This window comes from Artemia franciscana, unplaced genomic scaffold (genome assembly GCF_032884065.1).
Source record: "Artemia franciscana unplaced genomic scaffold, ASM3288406v1 Scaffold_1268, whole genome shotgun sequence".
Classification (NCBI taxonomy): Eukaryota; Metazoa; Arthropoda; class Branchiopoda; order Anostraca; family Artemiidae; genus Artemia; species Artemia franciscana.
Window position 1 is genome coordinate 129236 of NW_027062778.1, and position 23405 is coordinate 152640.

The window sequence follows — 23405 nt, forward strand, 5'->3', positions numbered from 1 at the left end:
AATTAAAGGTAACTCCACACAAAAAATTTTAGTTCGAGGAACTTTTGCAAGGGTTGTTGGCGTTTCTTGTCTTTTAACACGTTTGTTTGGGACCCATAGAGCTTTTTTAGGGGTTTCTGGCCACATGGTGTACCTACTCAGAATTTCCTAGGGCACTATACGACATTTTGGTGGAAATATTAACTCCTCCACTCAATCTGTACTTATAAGAAATCTCCAAGGAATCCTAAAAGCAATTCTCAGGGTGTTCAACAACTTCCCTGCATGGTATAACTATGCTGAATTTCCTTAGGGTCCAATCGCTTCTTGGTGTATTATTTTTTGTCTATACGTTTGGTTTTGGCTCAGCTACATTTGAATGGCATTCTAATATGAGTTAGAGTCATTTCTCCTATTTTGGATTTGAAAATACTAAGAGAACTTGCATAAAAGGGACAAACGAAGCTACAAAAACTGTAGATATCAGGACCTGTTTCTTAGAAAACATTAGCTTCTATGTACTATTCTTCCTCATAATTTAAATAAGTTTGCATCTTATCCAAAAAGGTAAAATTTTTAAATCATTTTTGTTACTAGTATGTGTGGCGGCTACGTTCTCGAAATCAACTAGAACCAGGATATCCAGTTCCGTTTTACCAAATGTTTTTCCTTCTTCCTACCGACATCAGGACAGTGGATGCTGTGTATGAAAGGAAAAGAGATAGTGCATTGGTGTTTTTTTCTGGTAAGTTCACACATAATTTGAACCGGCACAGGACAATGATGGATTAATAAAATATTCAGTAGGCTGGTAGAAATGTTCTTCTTATATTGAGACAAATTGATGAGTGTAACTCTAGGGGTGGCTGATTGCAGGTCACAACATGCATGTCCCAATAATAATGGGCGGCCCATTCAACACGAATGTTTGAAGGCGGTCTGTATTTGTACAACTGAGCAAGGAATGCGGGTTGACTGCGTGTATTCAGCAACAGTAATGCATAACACAGATCTCAGTAAACAATTCGTCACAAAACAATAGTGGCATGAATTTTTTTCTTTTTTAGATCAAATGAGCTTAAGCTAAAAACATGTCCAAACGAGGGAAGCCAGGGAATAGGTAATAAAAATTGGTTTATTCGACGAAAGTGTTATTATTCCAAAAAACTTCAACATTTTATGGTCTTTGAACCTCCCAAATTAAAGTCACCCCCCCCCCCAAAAAAAAAAAAACTATATGGATCTTATGGTTACTATAAAAACCGTGTTTTCTTATATTATACGCTAAGATATCAGAAAAACACTTCAAACCATGTTTGTTTGCTTGGGTGTCCAACTACAAATTCTGCCATTGGTGCTTGTATAATTTTGGAAGAAATCAGAAATGCATTTAAAGCCTATTGTTCTAGTATTAAAAAAATTTCCAGTTTTAATCAATATTGGATTGTCAAAATATTAGTACCGGTGTTCTACTCTTTGGGCAACAGTAAAATCCAAAACAGCGGATTCGCTTGACAGTGTAGCTTGGTTTATGCTATACATTTTTTTTTCTACACACCATTGGATCCCTAACGCGTGGGCAAGTATACTAGGTATACTACAGTATATAGTGTAGTATACTAAACCACCCGCTTCACCAGTATTCTCAGGAACACCTTCCAAAATTTCAACCATATTGGAAGCAAATTTGTAGCGTTGCGCCCAGTGTCTTTTGTATACTTAACGGCAATGAGGAGTTGAAACTCGAGTAAGACGTTTTTGTCTGTTCCGAGTGCCAAACTTTTTATAGTATCATCATGATTGCTGTTGAATATGTTAGTGTTTTTTTTTAGGATTGATGTAAAATATTTGTCATCTTCTAGTCTTAGTTTTCGAATGACACCTGGACGTTTCATTAATATTTAAAAAAAAAAATTGTTTTTGAGTTCTGAGAAAGTTTGAGAAATTCAAGTATTTAAAAGATCAACGATTTTAAATGTTACCATATACTACAACTTGATTGGTTTTGCAATCTACTTGATCATCCCCTCTAAACTTGAGAAGGGTTAATGGCCTTTTACTCAACTCGCGGTAAAATTTAATAATAAATATGTTACACTGGTCAAGGCTTTATCTGGTGATTAAATAAAAAAAACGAGTTTTTTTAACTGAAAGTAAGGAGCGACATTAAAACTTAAAACGCACAGAAATTACTTTGTATATGAAAGAGGCTGGTTCCTCATCAACGCCCCGCTCTTTACGCTAAAGTTTGACTCTTTCTCTCAATTCTTCTTTTTAAAACAGTAAAAAACTTTAGCGTAAAGAGCGGGGCGTTGATGAGGAAGCAGCCTCTTTCATATACGAAGTAATTTCTGTGCATTTTAAGTTTTAATGTCGCTTGTCCCCCTCGTCCCCCAGTTTTTTGTTTGTCCCCTCGTCGAAATGCAGTTTAAAGCATTACTAGTTTTTGATTGGTAAAATTGTCATTCCAAAAAAGCATTCCATCGACGAAAGTGTGAGTTAGATTGAAGACAACTTGTATTGTTTTGCCATTTTTTCTGAATTCAAAAAACTGTTACGGGTCCAGCAATTATGGGTAATAATAGTTTCAGCCTGTGCGTAGAAGCCTTTTATATTTCCTTTTTCGAGTTTGTTTCCTCTTTTCTAATGCAATCACAATAGATCAGGGCTGCTTATTCTGTTGCTTACTATTTCTGGCACCTGAACATTGCCTTAAGCTGCATTGACTCAGAGTTCCAATATTTGCTTAATAAATCCGTGGCTTAAATAATCTCTTGACTCGAAAACAAGATATCGTAATAGAGCTATGTTGATTACTAAGTTCCATTAACATAACAATGTTAGCTAATTTAAATCAAGATTCACTGAAACAAGAGTTACAGCAGTGAAGGCTGGTTTTGTAAGAGACTAACTGGCATGGTTGTTCAACAATCTTCAACAATAGACATAGCTTGCATCGAATCCGATTCCCTAAATCAAGCTTACCCAGACTTAGAGTTTAGGTTCATTAGGTGATTCAGGGAAATTTTGGTAATTCTGGTAAAGTTTTTGTTTTACTATAGAGATAAAGTCCTTTTATAAGATTTAAAAATTTGTAAATTCTATTACCTACTAGTTCATAGGTTAGAAGTGAATATAAATAGCAGGAGTGAGGTTGCCTTTAGAAGTCCTTACTACTTCAGTTCTTGTAGGGACTCCACTTAAAAAAAAACAAACTAAAAACATGATCCGAATTTCAGGTCAAAACTATTGGGTTTCTGACGGGAACCACCTTACAGTGGAAAAGAATCCAATTACTGACTTTGGTTTGCCAGCTGGTATCAGAAAGCTAGATGCTGCTCTCGTCTGGCCCAAGAATGGAAAGCTATATTTATTCAGGTAAAATATTTTTGTCCAATTAGAATGTTCACGGTAGGCAACATTGAAATAAAGGCTAATTATCAAAAATACATCTAAATTTTTACCTTTTGTCATTAATTTACTATTGTACCCAACCTAACGAACATGTATTATTACCTTAGCTGATAAGAAATTTCCAGTAAAGACTAAAATAACTCATTGCTTAAGCTAATCAAGTCTTTCTCTACCCCACCTTAGACTTTGTTTGAGAAGGGGGCCAATTTAGAATCTCCCAGCATACAAAGGACATCTTTTAATGAAAAAAGTATTTTGTCCCTTCCAAAGTAAAAAATATTTCCCATGATTTGCTCACAGTAAAGTTCAGTTAGTGATTAATGAAGGCCAAATTACTGTTATTGAAGCTACGAAAAACTGAAATGCAGACATAAGGGTGTGTCTAAAGGAAACTTATAAAACAAACTTTCTTTAAAACTTCAAAGAAAGCAGTACAGCTAGGCAAATATAAATTTCTAGAATATGCTCAATATCATATCCAAACACTCCAAAAGTTGCATTCATCTAGCTCCATCACTTTCTTTCAAACAGTTTGTGATAACAAACTGTAGTAAGGATTGACCCGGCTCAATAGTAACCGGAACTCTAAAAAAATGGAATTTTGATACCATTAATTTTCCGTAAAACAATTATTTTGCACTAAAATGATAAATACCCCCTTTCATTATTTTTATTTATGATTACCAATACTAATAAGCTTTATTGGTTGTCTCTTCAATTGTTTCTAATAGATTCCATCTTTATTTATTCTTCTTTTTTCCTTTATGTTTCTATTATTTTGTGTTTGTCTTAATTATAATGTACATTTGGTGATAGTTTATTAAGCCACATTGGCCTTCCATAATATAAAGAAAGAAACCGACCAAAAACGGTTTTTTTAAAGCCAAACATGAATACTGAAGAAAAAAAACCATACAAAGCCAATCAAACAGTTCGTGGTAACGAACTGTAGTAAGGAGCGACCCGGCTCAATAGTAACCAAAACTCCAAAAAATGGAATTTTGATACCAATACCTACATCAAAAGAATCGCATTTTAATGCTGATTTTAAATATATAAGTTTCATTAAGTTTAGTCATACCCATCAAAAGTTACGAGCCTGAGAAAATTTGCGTTATTTTAGAAAATAGGGGGAAACGCCCCCTAGAAGTCATAGAATCTTAACGAAAATCACACCATCAGATTTAGCGTATCAGAGAACCCTACTGTAGAAGTTTCAAGCTCCTATCTACAAAAATGTGGAATTTTGTATTTTTTGCCAGAAGGCAGATCACGGATGCGTGTTTATTTGTTTTTTGTTTTTTTTTTCCAGGGGTGATCGTATCGACCCAGTTGTCCTAGAATGTTGCAAGAGGGCTCATTCTAACGGAAATAAAAAGTTCTAGTGCCCTTTTTAAGTAACCAAAAAAATTGGAGGGCACCTAGGCCCCCTCCCACGCTAATTATTTTACCAAAGTCAACGGATCAAAATTCTGAGATAGCCATTTTATTCAGGGTAGTTGAAAAACCTTATAACTATGCCTTTGGGGACGACTTACTCCCCCACAGTCCCCATGGGAGGGGCAACAAGCTACAAACTTTGACCAATGCTTACATATAGTAATGGTTATTGGGAAGTGTACAGGCGTTTTCAGGAGGATTTTTTTTGGTTGGGGGAGGGGTTGAGAAGAGGGGGATATGCTGGGGGAACTTCCCATCGATAATTTGTCATGGGGGAAGAAAATCTCCATGAAGGGAGCGCAGGATTTACTAGCATTATTTAAAAACACAATGAAAAGATAAATATGAAAAAGTTCTTTCAGCTCGAAGTAAGGAACAACATTAAAACTTAAAACAAACAGAAATTATTACCCATTTGAGGGGCTCACCTCCTCCTAATACCTCGCTCTTTACGTTAAAGCATTTTTAGCAATTTCAACTATTTATTCTACGGCTTTTGTGATTTTGGGGTCATTCTTAATGAATTGGGACAAAATTTAAGCTTTAGTGTAAAGAGCGAAGATCTGACAAGGGGGCGAACCCCCTCATATATGTAATAAAAATATGAGAATACAAAAGTTCTTTACGTGAGCTAATTTATAAGTTACGCAAATCTTTTGCTAATAAAAATATTCGTAAAAAATTAAAAGTTCTAGTTGCCTTTTTAATTAACCAAAAAATCGGAGGGCAACTAGGCTTCCTCCCCCGCTCTTTTTTTCTCAAAATCATTCGATCAAAATTATGAGAAAGCCATTTAGCCAAAAAAAATGCAAATTTCGTTTTAATTATTCCTCTGCGGAGAGCCAAAATCAAAACATGCATTGATTCAAAAACGTTCAGAAATTAAATAAAAAAAACAAGTTTTTTACTGTTTTAAAAAGAAGAATTGAGAGACAGAGTCAAACTTAGCGTAAAGAGCGGGGCGTTGATGAGGAAGCAGCCTCTTTCATATACGAAGTAATTTCTGTTCGTTTTAAGTTTTAATGTCGCTCCTTGTTTCAGTTAAAAAAACTTGTTTTTTTAATTTAATATTTCGATAGGACAACCGCCTCTCTCTTTCAGTGCGAATGAAATATTATGGGCAATGAAAACAACCAAGAAAAAAACCCAAAAGAAACACGGACAGTCAATGTGAGAAAAACACGAAAAAAAATTAAAAGATAAATAAAATTCAATTAAAAGCCAAAAATTCTAAGAAGTAAATACAAATACCTAACAAATATAAAGAGAGTCATTCGCCAACATCCGCGATTAGCACAAAATCCAAAAAATTAGAACTGCAATTGAGGGATACTAGCAAACAACTGAGAAATAAAAGAAAAATTATTCACTCAAAATAAAACGAGTCAGCAATTAATAAATTAGAGAAGTATGTCATCTGGTTTCTGATTTTAGTGATTGCATTCCTTATAGACACCCTTTGAGATCTAAAGGGCTGTTGACTTGTTTGATTTTGTGATTGGGAAGGTGGTTCAAGTTTTATTTCAAGGATTACTAAAGTATCGGCATCTCTTTTGAGAATACCGAAATAGGACCTATTTATTCAGGTTTCGGATTTACTCGTATTTTAGTTTTTTCAAAAGAGAAGCCGATGTTCTAGCAATCCCTGAAATAAAACTTGAACCACCTTCCCAATCACAAAACCAAACACGTCAACAGCCCTTTAGCTCTCAAAGGATGTCTACAATGAATAAATTCTAAAACCGAATAAATGAGTCATATTTCGGTTTTTTCAAAAGAGAAGCTGATGCTTTAATAATCCCTGAAATAAACCTTGAAAGACCTTCCCAATTATAAAATCAAACACGTCAACAGCCATTTAGATCTCAAAAGGTGCCTGCATTGATTAATGCTAAAACCAATTAAATGAGCCATATTTCGGTTTTCACAAAAGGGAAGGCGATACTTTAGTAATCCCTGAAATAAACTATAAATCACCTTCTCAATCACAAAATCAAACAAGTCAATAGCCCTTTAGATCTCAAAGGGTGTCTGCAAGGAATACAATTATTAAAATCAGAAATCAGATGACATAGTTCTCTAAGTTATTAATTGCTGGCTCGTTTTATGTTGAGTGAATAATTTTTCTTTTATTTCTCAGTTGTTTGCTAGCATCCGTCAATTGCAATTCCGTCTAATTTTTTGGATTTTGTGCTAATTGCGGATATTGGCATATGACTCTATATGTTTGTTAGGTAATTGGATTCCTTTCTTACAATTTTTGGCTTTTATTGAATTTTATTTATTTTCTTTCAAATCGACTTTCCATGTTCTTTTTTTATCTTTGGTAATTCATTGAAAATATTATTTTGTCCGTGCTGAAGAAGAGTGGCGGTTGTCCTCCCGAGATATCCGTTTTTTTGTTTGTCCTGTATTTTCCTTTGGTCTTGGAAAATCCCATTTTCGATCGTCTTTTTTCTTTATATTGTACATTTGTTATTTCTTCATGAAGAATATAAGCGTCAGTAAAAGTGCCAAGGATATCATTATGAAAACATTCGTTCACCATGTGGTCCATATTAGGTTTATTCATAACTGAAAATCAGGATTTTCTTTGATTTTTTCTTTTTGTTGTTTTTGAACTATTTATATTTTTTCTTTGCGTAAATTCTCTGCTTTGTTGTCACACTTAATAGTAAAAGGAAACAAGTGATTTTTTTTTGTTTAGAAACAGCCCAACTACATGGTTTATCACCGGCTTTATCTGTATCTGGTCGTTGAGTATTATAACAACCAATAGGGTCGCGCAACTGTTATGTTCATTGGTCTATTGAAGAAAGTTATACTATTGGGAATATGTAAAAATAAGTAAACAAAAAAATGGTTATTATCTATCAGAAAGAAATAAGAATTATTTTGAAATGACAATAGTCAACTAAAGGGATAGATATAACAAAATAGGATAGCATGATTATTTTTTCTAAAAGTCAATTGTGTTTAATCTTGAATAATTTTCAAAACATACATATTAGCGCCTAGGTTAAATTTACGGTAGCATATGTCTTTTGCCATACCAATCAGGAAATTTACCATTTCTAAAACTCGATGATGATTGTTTTTTTTCTCATTTTCTTCTTACTTTTCATATACGTTCCTTATTTAAAACTTGGCACCCGCTATGGGGATAATAAAATAACTGCATGCGGAGAACTTTATATGGTTAAAAATTGAGTTCACAGTTTTTCTGATTTTTAAACACGGATATGGTTGAGTAGACTTTCACTCAACCAATTAAAAGAATATTATTTTATTTTTTGTTTCCCAAGTCCTTTAATGTTTTGATTTTGCAGCTATAACTCAGTTTTTAAGCTGTTGAATATCCTTTTGAAGTCGAAAAGCCCTTGGATTAAAAAAAAGGTTAATTCAGTTTCATGAGATTCTTCTCTTTCAGACTATGTCAATTTCCTATTGTTATTTTTGTAATGCTCAAGGTGAAGAATCATTGGTTCTCTGAAAGTTATTAAATAAAAAAAACTAGTTTTTTTTTAACTGAAAGTAAGGAGTGACATTAAAAACTTAAAACGAACAGATATTACTCCGTATATGAAATGGGTTGTCCCCTCTGCAATCCCTCTCTCTTTACGCTAAAGTTTTTAATTGTTTTAAAAAGTAGAACCGTAGCAAAGAAATCAAACTTTATTGTAAAGAGCGAGGGATTGCGGAGGGGACAACCCATTTCATATACGGAGTAATTTCTGTTCATTTTAAGTTTTAATGTCGCTCCTTACTTTCAGTTAAAGAAGCTAGTTGTTTTTATTTAATTTCTGAACGTTTTTGAATTAATGCATGTTTGATTTTGGCTCTCCGCACATAAATTATTAAAATGAAATTTGAATATTAATTCTTTTCTTGGCTAAATGGCTTTCTCTTAGTTTTGATCAGACGATTTTTAGAAATAAGGGGTGGGGAAGGAGGCCTAGGTGCCCTCCAATTTTTTGGTTACTTAAAAAGGCAACAAGAACATTTAACTTTTAACGAACGTTTTTATTATTACAAAATATGCGTAACTTAAGAATTAACTTGCGTAACAAACTTTTATATTCTTATATTTTTATTACGTAAATGATAGAGTTTGTCCCCTCGTTAATACCTCGCTATTTAGGCTAAATCTTACGTTTTGTCCCAGTTCTTTAAGAAATACCCTTGAATCAGAAAGGCCGTACAATAAATAGTTGAATTTAGCATAAAGAGCGAGGTATTTATCTCCTCCTAAATACCTCGCTATTTATACTCAAGTATTTTTAGAACCCCTCATATGCGTAATATTCTCTGTTCGTTTTAAGTTTTAATGCTACTCCTTACTTTCAATTGAAAAAGCTTTTTTATGTTTATTTTTGCATTGTTTTTATAGCAATGCTAGAAAAATCCCTAGTCCTTTTCATTGAATTTCTCTTCGCCCATGACATACTCCTCCACGGAAAGATCCTCCCAAATAGCCTCCTCCCCTCAACCCCACCCCAAACCAAAAACAATTCCCCTTGAAAATGTCTGTACACTTTCTAATAGCCATTACTGTTTGTAAACACTGGTCAAAGTTTGTTACTTGCAGCCCCTCTCCTAGGAACTATGGGGGAGTAAGTCATCCCCAAAGACATAGTTATTATGGTTTTCGACTATGCGGAAGAAAAAACTATCTCAAAATTTTGATCCGTTGACTTTGGGAAAGAATGAGCGCGGGAGGGGGCCTAGGGGCCCTCCAATTTGTTTGGTCACTTAAAAGGGCACTAGAACTTTTCATTTCCATTAGAATGATCTGTCTTCTGGCAAAAAATACGAAATTCCACACTTTTGTAGATAGGAGCTTAAAAATTTTGCTATAGGGTTCTCTGACACGCTGAATGTGATGGTGTGATTTTCGTCAAGATTCTATGACTTTTAGGTGGTGTTTCCCCCTATCTTCGAAATTAAGGCAAATTTTCTCAGGCTCGTAATTTTTGATGACAAAGACCAAATTTGATAAAGCTTATATATTTAAAATCAGCATGAAAGTTTGATTCTTTTGATATGTCTTTTAGCATCAAAGTTCTGTTTTTAAGAGTTTCGTTTACTATTGAGCCCGGTCGCTCCTTACTACAGTTCGTTACCACGAACTATTTTATTAAATTAAAAATAAACCTAGTGGAATCTGAAATCAATATTAAAAATTAATAACGAATAGAAATTATATATATTTCTTTTTTGAATTTTAGTTTTTAGTATACAGTACTATGACTGTAAGCAAAAATTATTGTACAACGAAACCAGGTACTAAATAAATTAGCAACAGAAACAGATATTGTTAGCTTCAAATTAACGGAAGATTGTATTTTATCATCTTTTTAGCAAAAATCTGTATTGGCGTTACGATGATACAAAAGGACTAATGGATGAAGGCTACCCGAAAGAACTAAGTCGCTGGCGAGGGGTACCCTCAGATCTGGATGCTGCCTTTTCATACACTGATGGTAAAGATATTCATACATCCTCTACAATATTTATTTAGAATTATAACCTTTTCAAAATGTCAAACATATAAAAAAGATGCTGTATTGAACCGCCAGTCTATCAGAGTTTGAATATAGTTTTTTTTTTTACCTTTGAGTGACCTCTTTTATTTTTCAGTGGAAGACATACGGTAAACTCATTGTCAAAAATACACGTGACTACACGCAAATCTTTAGGTGTGTTCTGATTGAGATCCAGTAGAATGTAACTTTAGGGTTTATTTGTAGCCTAATTGTATGCCGAAAGTAGAAATTTTGGAGCACCGGGACATATTTGTTTGTTTAGAGTTATTAGAGAACTTGAATCACGAATAACCATATAGAAGATATAGTAAGTGCAATTCAAAGCAAATGTTCTCATACATTTTCTCTGATCAAAGTGATTGTAAAGGAAAAGAGCGCATTGTGAACATTTGTAGAATCTCTGAGACCATTGTTCAATATATTCATCTAAATCACCAATAATCAACCAAGAGATTGGTTAAGTAATTTTGAACAGATCATGTTCTTGTGTGAATTTTAAGTCTTGTGCAATAGTCTGTATTTTATCATTGGACTCCTGGCAAATGCTATAAAAACAGTGTATTTTTTCAGGTTTTCCAAAAACGTCTGTTGAATTTTTCAATTATTTTCATTAAAAGTGTCATTTTGCCAGACATTGATGGTCCGCAAAGAAATGATTTGTATGGAGTTTTAAATTGATGCATAATAGGCTACTCTGCTCAATGTCAAAATACAATAGGCTCTTCTAATATTTTAGCTCTATGACTATCTACCTTGGTTCTATTACCCTAGGAATAACGCATCGATTAACAAATGAATTAACATAATTTTTATACAATCCTAATAAGGGGGGGGGATTAATACCAGGTTTGCTTCTCTCTCAATCGGACTATCTGTCTTGGCTTTTTCTAAGATTAGGCATGACTTGACGTCCATTACTGTTCCATTTTAATTCAAAAATTAACGGAGTGATTTAATGTTAATTTAACAGTTATTTTAATGTTTGTTGAACAACAAGTTGAATGAAATTGCAGGAGGAATAAACGTCCAAAGCCCACAAGAGCCTCCTTGTTTGCTTCTCACTCAATTGAACTACCTGCATTGGCTTTCTCTACCTCCTTTCCATTGATTTTGAATTAAAATAAAATAGTTAAATAGTTTGGGCTTCATGTATATATATATATATATATATATATATATATATATATATATATATATATATATATATATATATATATATATAGAGCTGAAATGAACTGAGTTCATTTCAGTTGTATTTCAGAGTTTAAAGTGTCATCATTTAAATCAGATACTGCTTGGACATTATTAATTCAGTAAGTTTTATGTGAAGACAACAAAAAATTTCGCAACAGGGATTATAGTGTCGTATAATCCCTACTTATACTTACTGACATACATGTTGAAGATATTACCCGGACATTATCTCACACTGAAAATAACGAATTCAGTTACTTTGTAAAGGATTAATTTGAAACTAATTTAATCGGATGTTAACTGTTTGACAGCAGGGTGAGTAAAAGTGATTTGATTTTGGACCTTGGTTAATTGTCCATATTTGTTGGTTATACCATTATGATGAAATATGTACATTCGTCGGTGTTGAATTTCGTACAATCTAATCTTAAAGAAGGAGTAAGTGATGAAGTTATTGCTAACCATACTGTTGGTTTTTTCGACGAGAAGTCTATTATGGCTGCTAAAATAGAACTTTGGTGTCGTGTTTCCGAGAGTGAAAGTGTGCAAAGACGCCAAGGCCATCAAGCTAATTACCGTCACATTAAGGACATGATGGAAATGTCCCAGAAATGCGATAACGAAAGTTGCCTTTGCCTACATACGTGATAATTTTGCCTACCGAGGTTCCTGTTATTCCTGCTGTGGCTTATTCTAGCTCCGCCTCAAAGCTTGTAAGCATTGATTCGGAATTAAGCAAATTCTTGAGAAGATTTCGTCGTATGATCTTAAATTCCCCCTTCTTAGCAGTCCTGACCCTCAGTCGTTGAATCAACATCTGAAGACCGTTGTTATTTCTAAAGTCCTATCACAATTAAATAATCCTGCCAAGCGTCGCAAAACAATAGACTCTATTCCATGTCTTGAATGCATTCATAGCATTAAGCCCTCTGGCGATAAGCTGGTGGTGCGAATTGACAAGATTGCTGCAAGGAACTTTTACAATGTCGTTCGGTCGGTAATGAGAGATTGTGACGTCAAACTAAAAGAAATGAAATATATTGGAATCATTAAAGGTATACCGACCGATAAGCCCTCTGGCGATAAGCTGGTGGTGCGAATTGACAAGATTGCTGCAAGGAACTTTTACAATGTCGTTCGGTCGGTAATGAGAGATTGTGACGTCAAACTAAAAGAAATGAAATATATTGGAATCATTAAAGGTATACCGACCGAATTTTGATGAGGGGTGATTGCGGTAATGTTACTCATGCGAAACGAATAGGAGATTCTATGGCTGTTAGAGTGTTTTTTTTGAAAACGCTGTTGCGCTCGCTAATGCACTTAGACTTGGTATAAAGATTAGGTACGATATATATCGAGTTTACGAATTCCAACGCCCACCGAAATGCTGTTATAATTGCCAATCACCAAATCACTTAAAATCAAATTGTGATAGAAAAAAAATGATGCTCCAGTTGCGCAGGGCAGCAAGAATCCTCGCCTGATTCTCCGATCCAGGCTACACAGAAATTTGCGAACTGTCAAGGCAATCAAAACGATCGTCCTATACAAGTAAATGAATGCTATGACTTACTTCACCGTTCATTCGTTCAATATTAACGGTACTAAGGATGAAGACGTTTTTTTTAGATCAGAAATTAGAAAATTTTGATGCTTTATTCCTCCAGTAACATCTCCTGCCTGTAATGAGCCTAAACTCCCTACGGAGAAGTAAGGAACACTTAGTTTTTTCTAAAAGTGCACGTAAAACCTCTGGTAGACCATCAGGTGGCTTAGCATGATTAATAAAAAAAACGCTGTTTTCACCACCCTCTTTATATTATCACGAGAGTGATTTTTACATTGCTATTCGTCTTGCCAACCTATCCTCATTAGTGTTTATCTCCCCTGCGACCAGAAATCCCTCCGAAGTTTAACAAAATTTACAAAATCTTGCGCATTAATAAAAAGTCTTCTGAATGGAATTGAGAGTAATGGACTGGACTGGTTATTAATCGGTGATATGAACTGTAATATTAACTCTTTATTAGTGTAGACTGAGCTTCTTTTAGATTCCCTACCGAATAGTCACAAAATTTTGCAGAAAGATGCCTCTCATTCCTATATCCATAATAGTGTCTCACTTTCGGACATTGACCATTGTATCTATTCTTCTGGTCTCGTGTATGGCGAAGTCCATGTTTATCAGAGTGAGTGTGATTATGACCATCTCCCCTTATCCCTCACAGTTACCCTTAATGCTACTGCTGAAAAGAACCTTCGTCCTAATTCTAGAAAATGTATTTCTAAAAGAGAATGGAACAAAGCTGACTGGCCTCTTTATTTTTCTATGCTTGTTAGCCTTCTATCAACAATTAAAGTCCCTTTTAACCTGTTGTGTACAAGCGTTGGGTCCCCACAAGCCAGAATTCAGTTTAAATTTTATTATAGCCACATGGTATCGTGCTTACAGAGGTCTGAAGAGGTAACTTTTCCCCTATGTCGCTTTCGAGGCCAAACAAGAAGTTTAACTTGGAAGAATGACCCAGAGCTCATAACTATAAAAATCAGGCTAAATTGTGGCTAAAAATGTGGATAGCTTGCGGGCGCCCTTTAAGGGGTAATGTTTTCAATATTAAACAAAGAACAAAACTTGATTTTAAACACTATCTTCTTTAGAATTAGGTATAATGTTGCCAGATTTCCTAAGACTCCTAGCCAGTGGAAAAAAGTGATTAATGTCACGAAGTTCGATAGATCGTCTACGGCGGACCGAATCTCTCATGTATCAATCCTTATAGTAACTTTTTTCAATACAGTGATATATGCGGTTCATTTTCTGTTGCCTAAGAAAATTACTCAAGGTCATGTACCTCCCGTTTGTGTTGACCGTGTCAAATAAGTGAAGAGAGACTCAGATCGAAATATTAAGATATAGACGGCATCAGTGCTTTTCACCTCAATACCGATTCGGAGGAATTAGTCTGTCATTTGCAATTACTTTTTCAGATATTTCTATGCTCTTCTTTAGTCCCTGATTCTTTTTTAGTTGGTAAAATTACGTCAATTTTGAAACGTGCTTAGGATCCAACTAGCTGCGCTTCGTATGGGCCTATTACGGTTGCTTGTACTTTAAGTAAAGTATTTGAATATGTTTTGTTCCCTGATCTCCTCTTTAAAGTAGATTATATGTCTAATCAGTTTAGCTTCAAGCCGTATACAGGATGCCAACATGCTCATGCTTCAACTTGAAGCATGAAGCTTGAATCAACTTCATGCTTGAAGCAGCATGCTTCAAGTAATAGCTTCGTTATTACTTGAAGCACACTAAAGTAGTTTTGAGGTTCATTTTTGTGCACTCGATGTTTCAAAAGCACTTGATTCAACATGCCATAGCCAGCTTTGGCATTCTTCAATCCAACTTGGTGCTAATGTGTCTATTATATCAACTCTTCATTTTTGGTATGCTAATTCATATGTTCAACTCAAGGCTGGTGACACCTACGTTGGTAATATCCCTATCCGTTCTGGTCTTAGGCAAGGAGGAGTCTTATTCCCTTATCTTTTTAATGCTTGTCTTTATTCTGTTTTACCACGTATTAATCCATAATGTTTTTAGGCCTTACTAATCTTTCGTATATTGCATATGCAGATGATTTACTTTTGATCAGCCGCACTAAATCGAGCCTATTTACATCGACCCAGCTTGTTTCTAAGTCTTTTGAGGAAATCGGCCTCAAACTTAATACTGAAAAATGTGAATATTTAGCATCAAGCATCATGAAGTATGCTAAGCATCAAAGAAGTGATCTTGCTTGTGGTTATTTTCCAGTTAAGCTCGTTTCTTCGATTCGGTGGCTTGGTATTAGTATTTGTCATTTTTATCGGCTTTTCGATCTTATGGGCTTAATTATATTAAAAGTAAACTTAAAATTGGGTACGCGAAAATTGTCCCAAACCGAGGCAGATTTCCACGAAATGCTTTATCCAGATTTTATTCTACATATTGCGATCATTCTATATTGTTTCTTTCCGGTTTGCGCCCGTTTTTCAATAATCAAGGTTTGCAAGGTATAAGAGTTCTGTATTTTCGTTATTGCAAATATTTATTGTATTTGCCGCGGTCTTATAGAAATCAGAAGATTATTAGAAAGTTTTGTGCCACTGATATTACTTTTGTTTATAAAAAACTCTATGTTAGATTAGGTGCTGAGGTCTGTCAAAGCTTAGGTCCTTACCACCCTTTGATTAGACTGTATTGATTGTATTGTTTGTGTTATTTTGTTTTTCTTTTCTTAATGTTTTTACTCCGCTTAAATTGTCAGAAAAAGCTTGTAACAAATAAATTATTTTATATATATATATATATATATATATATATATATATATATATATATATATATATATATATATATATATATATATATATATATATATATATATATATATATATATGGAAAAGGAAATCACCAATGTTACAGCACAAACACAGAAATAGACATACACCATACAAAAAAACGAAAAAAACAAAACAAAAAAACATACAAACAAAAAAGAAAGACAGAAGGAGAAAGAAAGACCTTTTTCCTACTCTAGTAATTAATATATATCTGTACTTGAATGAGGCCTTAACCCTACTCATCCATCAAATTACATAGGTCAAATAGCATAGCCATACACAATCAACCATAAAGAAGAATTCATGGACAGGCAGTTGTAAGTAAGTAAGTATAAGTTGTCATTTACCAAATATTAAAAACAATAAAAAAGGCAAATAAATCAGAGGTGACAACCCAACACAAGGGCTCTTCAGGAGAATTCCCACTTGCCTATAGGGTTTTGGCACTTTAAATTCCCTACCCAGGCAAGTGGCGTGCCTACCATAAATTCCCTATGGTATCCCCATACTAGGTATCACCCCCAAAATATAAGCCTTTGAAAAAACAAATGTAAAACAGCCAAGTGACTCCAGAACTAGCTTATTATACCTAAGTTATGGCCCTCGTGTATTTATGTTACCTATTCACAATCTATATTAATACTCTATAATACATGCTGATATTTATTCCCTAAAGTCAGAATAATTTAGATTTATAAAGCTAAAAATAAAACAATAAAATGTCTTTAGTTTTCAGTGAAGTTTTCATATTCAGTTATTTATCGTTATTTTTGTTCGTTTTGGGACCTAATGAGACCCTGGAGCATGGATACTTATAGAAAATTTTCTAGAAGGGTAGAAACCAGATCACCAATGCGGAATGGGAGGGAGGGGAATATGGTTTAGGATATATATTCGTAGATAAAAAATCGTAGATAAAATAAATGTTTTTCATAACAGGACAATTCAGCCTAACGAACCGAAATGTCTTATATCTTCAGATATTAAAAAGTTGACAGAATAGACAGCACAAAGCCGTTTTTAAACTTACAATCCAGCTGCCAAATTCACCCTGTTTCTTTCTTGGCTCGACTTCAACTGAACTGCTCCAAACACAATTGCTTGTGACAATAAAACATTACCGAACAGTTAGGGACTGCAGACTGTAAGTAGGGAGTGACCCAAGAAAATATTCACCAAAACTCTAAACATATGGCAGAATAAGCTTTTTATGTCAGGATTGGCAAAAAAGCCAAATGATCTAAATGAAAATTACATTACTAGATTTGTTCCATCCGGGAACCCCACCGTAAATGCTTCAGGCTCTTATCATCAAAAATCTGGAATTTTGCATTTTTCCCCCATAAGAAAGATTGTCGATGCATATTTATTTGTTTTTGTTTTCTTTCTCAAATGTGATATTATCAAACCGAAGGTACTAGACAATCAGGAGAGAGCTCGCTCGAACGTAAATTAAAAGTTGTCAGCTCCTTTTCAGTGCAATGGTATTTTGTCCAATAAAGATTGTGGCACGGGAAAGTGTTGTTTTTGCCGTTTTATGGCATCCAACTATAATTTTGCACCAAAGAAGCCTAAACTGTTATCGATTGAAAAATATGAGGGAGCCAATCGATTTAGAAGTATCAAAAAATTTTATTGAATATTTCCCAGTTGCGGAGGAAGTAATGCAACACGGTGGTGCATTTGTTTCTTGAAAGCCACGTAATCCATTCAAGATGATGGTTATTTTCGGTATACTATCTCAAAGCAAGCACATACATAAAGATGGGGAGAGTGCATTTTTTCACAACAAGGATGAGGAGCATGATATTTATTTCACAAACCTCGTGTGAAAAATTCCCAGTCATGACAATTCTAATGATGTACTTTTTATTCGATCAGTCATCATTTATGAAGGAGGGGCAGTGAGTCATTGTGTTGGCGGAAGTGGTAGGGAGCATATACTTGAACGACAACATTTTAATGTACAAACTTTTAACTATCAATTAGCCTTCAGACAAATACAGAAAGGAGTAGGGAGGGGTAAAATAGGAATTAATCTCTCACCACCTCTCATATAGACTAAGCCTGAAAAATTTTTCCTCGGGTTGATACCTCCCTTCTTGTTGCAGAAAAATTTTACTGACATTCATTTCAAAGTCTGGTTTAAATGAACTGATTCACTTTCTATCTCATAAAAATGTATACAGGAATTTTGTGCACATAACCTCTTATAAAGGAGGAGTGGAAGGTTATTTTTTAAGCAGGGTAAGAAGTATTTTAGGAAACTTTAAAGAGTGCATAAAAATTTCAAATATCATAACTTTCATTAAGCCTTCGTAAAACTATATAATGAGTTTTGGGGAGGGAGGGGGGGGGGTCTGGAAACGGACATATAATCCCTCTTGAATCCCTGGAATATTATTGGTCCAAGCCTTTATTATTTGTGCGGGGGGGGGGGGGGGGGGGATATTAGTGCCCCTCCCATTGCTACAATATTTCTCTGTACAGAATAAAATATTATATTCAGACGGCCACCGGAACTGAGGTGGAAATGGTCAGTTGTAATTTCTAGGGGAGGCGGCAAATACTACTAGGAGCTTGTTGAATGGTAATATTTCTCTTTCAATTTGTATATAATGTGCAATGAAAAACTAAATCTTGATAAGATATTAAATAAAGTGAACAGTCAAAAACTCCATGGTCAAAACTCTGAAAAACTAACAAAAACATGTAACCATAACAGCTGAAGCTTGGGATATCAAATTTTAAGGAAAAAAATACATTAATTCATAGGTCACTAAAAATGCAAATCCATTATTCCACAAAAATCGGAAAACATATTTCTTTTTTTAGCATTAGACAATAGAAATCGTCTAAAATGCATTTTATTATTTTTTAGCTTTTGACAAATGAAAAAAACGTAAATAAGACAGCAAATATTCCGTCCATTTTTTTATGACATTGTATTTGTTCCCATCTTATTTTTAGGTAAGACGTATTTTTTGAAAAAAGAACTTCAGTGGCGTTTCAACGATACAATTGTGAAAATTGATTCAAATTCTCCAGAAAAAGCTCCTCAATACTGGCTACCCTGCTGATCTTTTGAATATCTTCTATTTCATTTTATTTAAATTTGTTCCAATCTTTCTTTTTATCTGTCGTTCGGTCTGTCTATCTCATTTGTGCTTTAGTTGTTGATTCAATAAAAAACATATCTTTTTTTAATGGAGTGAAAAGTGACGTTAAAAATTAAAACGAACAGGAATATCCTGTATTACAGGGGGAAAGTTGTACCTCTTCTACCCCCTCCCTCTTTACGCTAATGTTTCACCAGTACTTCACTGAAAGCAAGAAGGGTTCTTAAGGATTGCCTTTGAAACATTTGTTTGAATTATTTTAGTCTTTAATGCAAATGTACAAAAATAAATCCATGTATTTTCGATGCCTTGTAATCAGGTTTTTTAGCTCATTCCTAGGACCTTATTTTATAATTTTTGTTTTTGAGGTAATTTGGGAAAAGTCAAACTTTAGAGTAAAGAGCAAGGGATTGATGCAGTGAATTGGTGTCAGCCCAATTGACAAATAAGATACATCCTGTCTGTTTGAAGTTGTAGGCCTAATACTGATCTTTACTGTCATTTAAAAACTTTTTAATTTGTTTCTTATATTTTGAATTTGTGCTTGTTTTTAATATCAAGTATTACGCAAATTATTAGCTTTTCCCCTGTTTATACCAATATTTTACTGCTGGTCAACAGTGTTTTTGAAAAAACTTATACTTGATTAATAGTGCTAAATATGTTTTATATATACATTGCTGTCTGACAATTTCAATTTGATATCAAAAGCTGTACCCGATACATTGCAGACCCTGAATATCATAACTTGGGTGCACGTAACGTCTTTTAACATACTCAGATACACTTTGTTCTATTTAGAAACATACTATTGGGAGGGTTTTGAAAATCTCGAACCATAACTAAGAGCTTCTTTTCGTTTGGAAAGTAAGATCAAACATGGATCCCTGTTCAATTAAAACTCATCTATGTGCAGTGAGTAGTTTATATGATTTTAAAACCTTATCCGCGGGGCTGTGGGGATGTGTGTCATGTCAAGTCTGAAGGCATACTTGTTAGACTTCTTGACTGTTCTGGGTAGTAGTCTACAGAGTAATTTATGAGGCCGAATAATTGACGTAATCAAAGGTTTGTACACCATCGTCATTATCACTTGAAACCGTGGAAAAGATCTTTTTGAGAGCTCCAATTTTCGTTTGAGAACCTTATTGGAAATTCTCCTTATCGGGAAGAAAGAGATCAGATGTTCTTTATAACCACAGCCATCTTCACAACCCTCCGCCATTTTTTGTGGAAGTATTTTGGAATTTGACTACCAAATCGTCTTTGTGTTGAAATTGGGCAAATTGCACAAGCAGCATTTCCTTGCGCTTTTGCGAATTATACTGGATCTTCTTCGTAAATATGACAAAATTTAATGTTGAAATTCTTCGTACTTCGATAATCTTTATTACAATTGTTGTTAAACTAAGGGTTTTCTTTATTGGGTAGCTTCGTCCAATTTAATATATTTGATAGAACTTGATGTAATCCATTACTGTACCACCATAGTCTTTTCACAAGCCAATTTTCAGCAAGGTTTTTCCGATTCTAGGCAGTGAGAGTCCTCCATTAGCCTTTCAAGGTTCTTCGCTAAGGTAGTTGGATAGCTCGCTCATCTAAGACCAGTGAAGGAGCACGAAGGTTTCCAAGATCTGGAATAGCCTCTCATGGATTTTTTGAGCATCATGATTGTGCACAAGGGGCCGAAGATGTACGTTATAAGGAATGCAGAACGATATGTTTTGTTCAGGCCGAAGTAGGTGTCAATATCCACAGATTCTTCCTGCTAGTATAAAGGAGAAAAAATTACATATTGACGGTCCTCGCTGTCCAGTAAATTTACTGTGAAGTCATTTTTCATTGAAGACATTGAAGTGAACGTTCAGAGTGATGATTGATTTTGAATTTTTCTCCAATTTATTCACACCGATCCAACAAACCATCCAGTAATCCAGGTATAAGAATAATAGTTGTGGAAACATTACTTCGAACTACAATAATGTTTTTGCGTTAGATTCTGGAACACTGGAGAGAGACAAGAGCATAAATATGGCTCTCTAAGTAAATACGACTCCTCTTCACCATAAGTAGCAGTTTTATGGCAACCATTATTTTTATCACCCTGTAATATACTACTACTGATACTGCTACTACTAATAACACATTGTAGCTCAAGCAACCCGAGGCCAACCCAGCAACAAACGCCACGCCTCCACCCCACTTTGTTCAGAGCTTCACTCTTTAACTCTTCCCTACTACCTCCCGGAAAGTTATGATGCTGATAGACTCCAGGATGAGAATTTTGACAAACTTTCAAGGAACAATTAAATACTAAACTGGGGAATTTAAAAATGGTAATGTAAAGGATGGATGGAATAATTTTAGGAAATAAATTTCTGAAGTTGTGGATGGTGTCTTAGTGAAGAAAGTTAGGAACGCAGTTAATAACATTATTGAAAAAGCTTTATGTTTAACAGAGAGGAGAAGAGGCTTGTACAGGAATTATCTGAGCGATAGATCGTATGAAAACACAAGGAATGTAAAGAAATTGGAGAAAGCATTAAAATATTAACTAAGGAGGTGTAAAATGGGGGTGATTGATAAAATTGCCGAGCATATATAAGATGCAGCTAGACGGCATAATAGCAAAATTTTGCGCTGTCATGTTGAAAAATTGAGAGAGGGTAGTCAATCCGGACTTGTTTCAGTTAAAGATAGAAACGGGGCCTCAAATAGTGTTAAGAAAAGAGTTAAAGAGAGATAGGCAGAGTATTTTGAGAATGTACTAAATCAAAAGGGAGTCGCAGGATTAAATATAGAGGAAAAAGGAAAAAGTTTGTGATACCTTGGATGTGAAGGAAGATTTGTCTTGTGTGGAGGAATTAGAGACAGTATTAAAAGGATCAAATAATAACGGCCCAGGTCCTGATTGTGTGGTAAATGAGTTTCGCAAAAATGTTTGCTCTGAGGTTTTATTTATGTAGGTATGCGTTTATTTCATCCAAAAAACTACTAAATTGTACTTACAATCAACAACATGATGCTCAATTTAGGGACCAAAAATGTTCCTGTTAATAAATTACATGGAAAAACCTGACTAATGGAAACACCTTGTAAAAGAATACTATGACAATTATTTACAACTTTACCAATACGACTAAGAATCATATAGTTATTTATATTTATATAGTTTATGGCATTCAAAGTGTCACTGGATAGAGACTGCCTACCAGCAGCAGTAGCCACTAGTTTTTCATCTATCTTCCCGTCTATTTTTTTTTTAGCAAGATTTTCACACTTTGAATTTCCTGTTCTGTCGCAGAAATGCGAGTAATAATAGCCGACGATCCTGCTATAGTTTTATTGCCCAGGAATTGGAATTTGAGTTTTTGGGCTTATCTTTGCAAAGTTCTATATAAATGTTCGGTTGATGGATAAACTTCTCAAATGGGTAAAATTATAGCAAACAGTATTACTGGCTTTTGTATAAAGTGAATATACCACTCGTTGCCTTTTTTTATGCTCTTTACAAATATAATAATCGCTTCTACTGGAAATTCAGATTTAAGTACTTTTTGACCTCTTAAAAATGACCTAAATATGGGGTATACAAAAGGCTTAAAACATTGCTCTCAAAATTTATAACATTGGACTCAAACTTACTATTTCATTATAAATCCATTTTTTTAATGTTATATTATCCACAAGCACTGACTTTCCACAATTAAATTGGATAAATAAATTTTATCAATGTTATGGCGTTTTCTTCTTCTTTGTCGCCAAAATTTCAATTAAAGCATGCGTTTTCGGTAGTTTTTTACAAAATAATAGGATATTTGAAATTGCAAATCTGTAATAGTTTAGAAACACATTTGGGCTATATATTTGCACATCATGGGGGGGGGGGGTTGGTTGTAAAGCATAGCATATATTAAACACGTAAACCAACCATTGCTGCATTTAATATAGTTAAATTTATAGCAAACAGTATAACTGGCGTTCATAATAGCCGGCTTTCATATTTTCGACCAAAAACGCATGCTTTTATTTAAAATTCGATGTCAAGGAAGAAGAAAACATCATAACATTGAAAAAATTAATTTATCCAAATTAATATTGGAAAATCAGTGCTTGTGGATTATATAACATTAAAAATATTTATTTATAACGAAACAGTAAGTTTGAGGTCAATATTTTAAGGTTCAAGACAAATTTTCTTAGCCTTTTTTATACCCCATATTTAGGTCATTTTCAAGAGGTCAAAAATTGCTTAAATCTGAATTTCCGGTAGAAGCAATTACTATATTTGTAAAGAGCATAAAAAAGACATTGAGTGGTATATTCACTTTA

General features: G+C 34.2%; 2 protein-coding genes across 3 annotated transcripts in view; one reads left to right on the forward strand and one right to left on the reverse strand.

Moving 5' to 3' along the window:
• LOC136042417 (matrix metalloproteinase-2-like) overlaps positions 1-19161 on the forward strand; it is a 63668-nt gene extending 44507 nt beyond the window's left edge. Inside the window, exons 8-11 of the mRNA XM_065727390.1 lie at positions 577-724; positions 3219-3357; positions 10195-10316; positions 18925-19161. Coding sequence (XP_065583462.1) covers positions 577-724; positions 3219-3357; positions 10195-10316; positions 18925-19034 — 519 coding nt within the window. The 3' untranslated portion in view covers positions 19035-19161. The remainder of the gene's footprint in view (positions 1-576; positions 725-3218; positions 3358-10194; positions 10317-18924) is intronic.
• LOC136042419 (uncharacterized) overlaps positions 1-23405 on the reverse strand; it is a 148126-nt gene that overhangs the window by 123923 nt on the left and 798 nt on the right. The window lies entirely within an intron of this gene.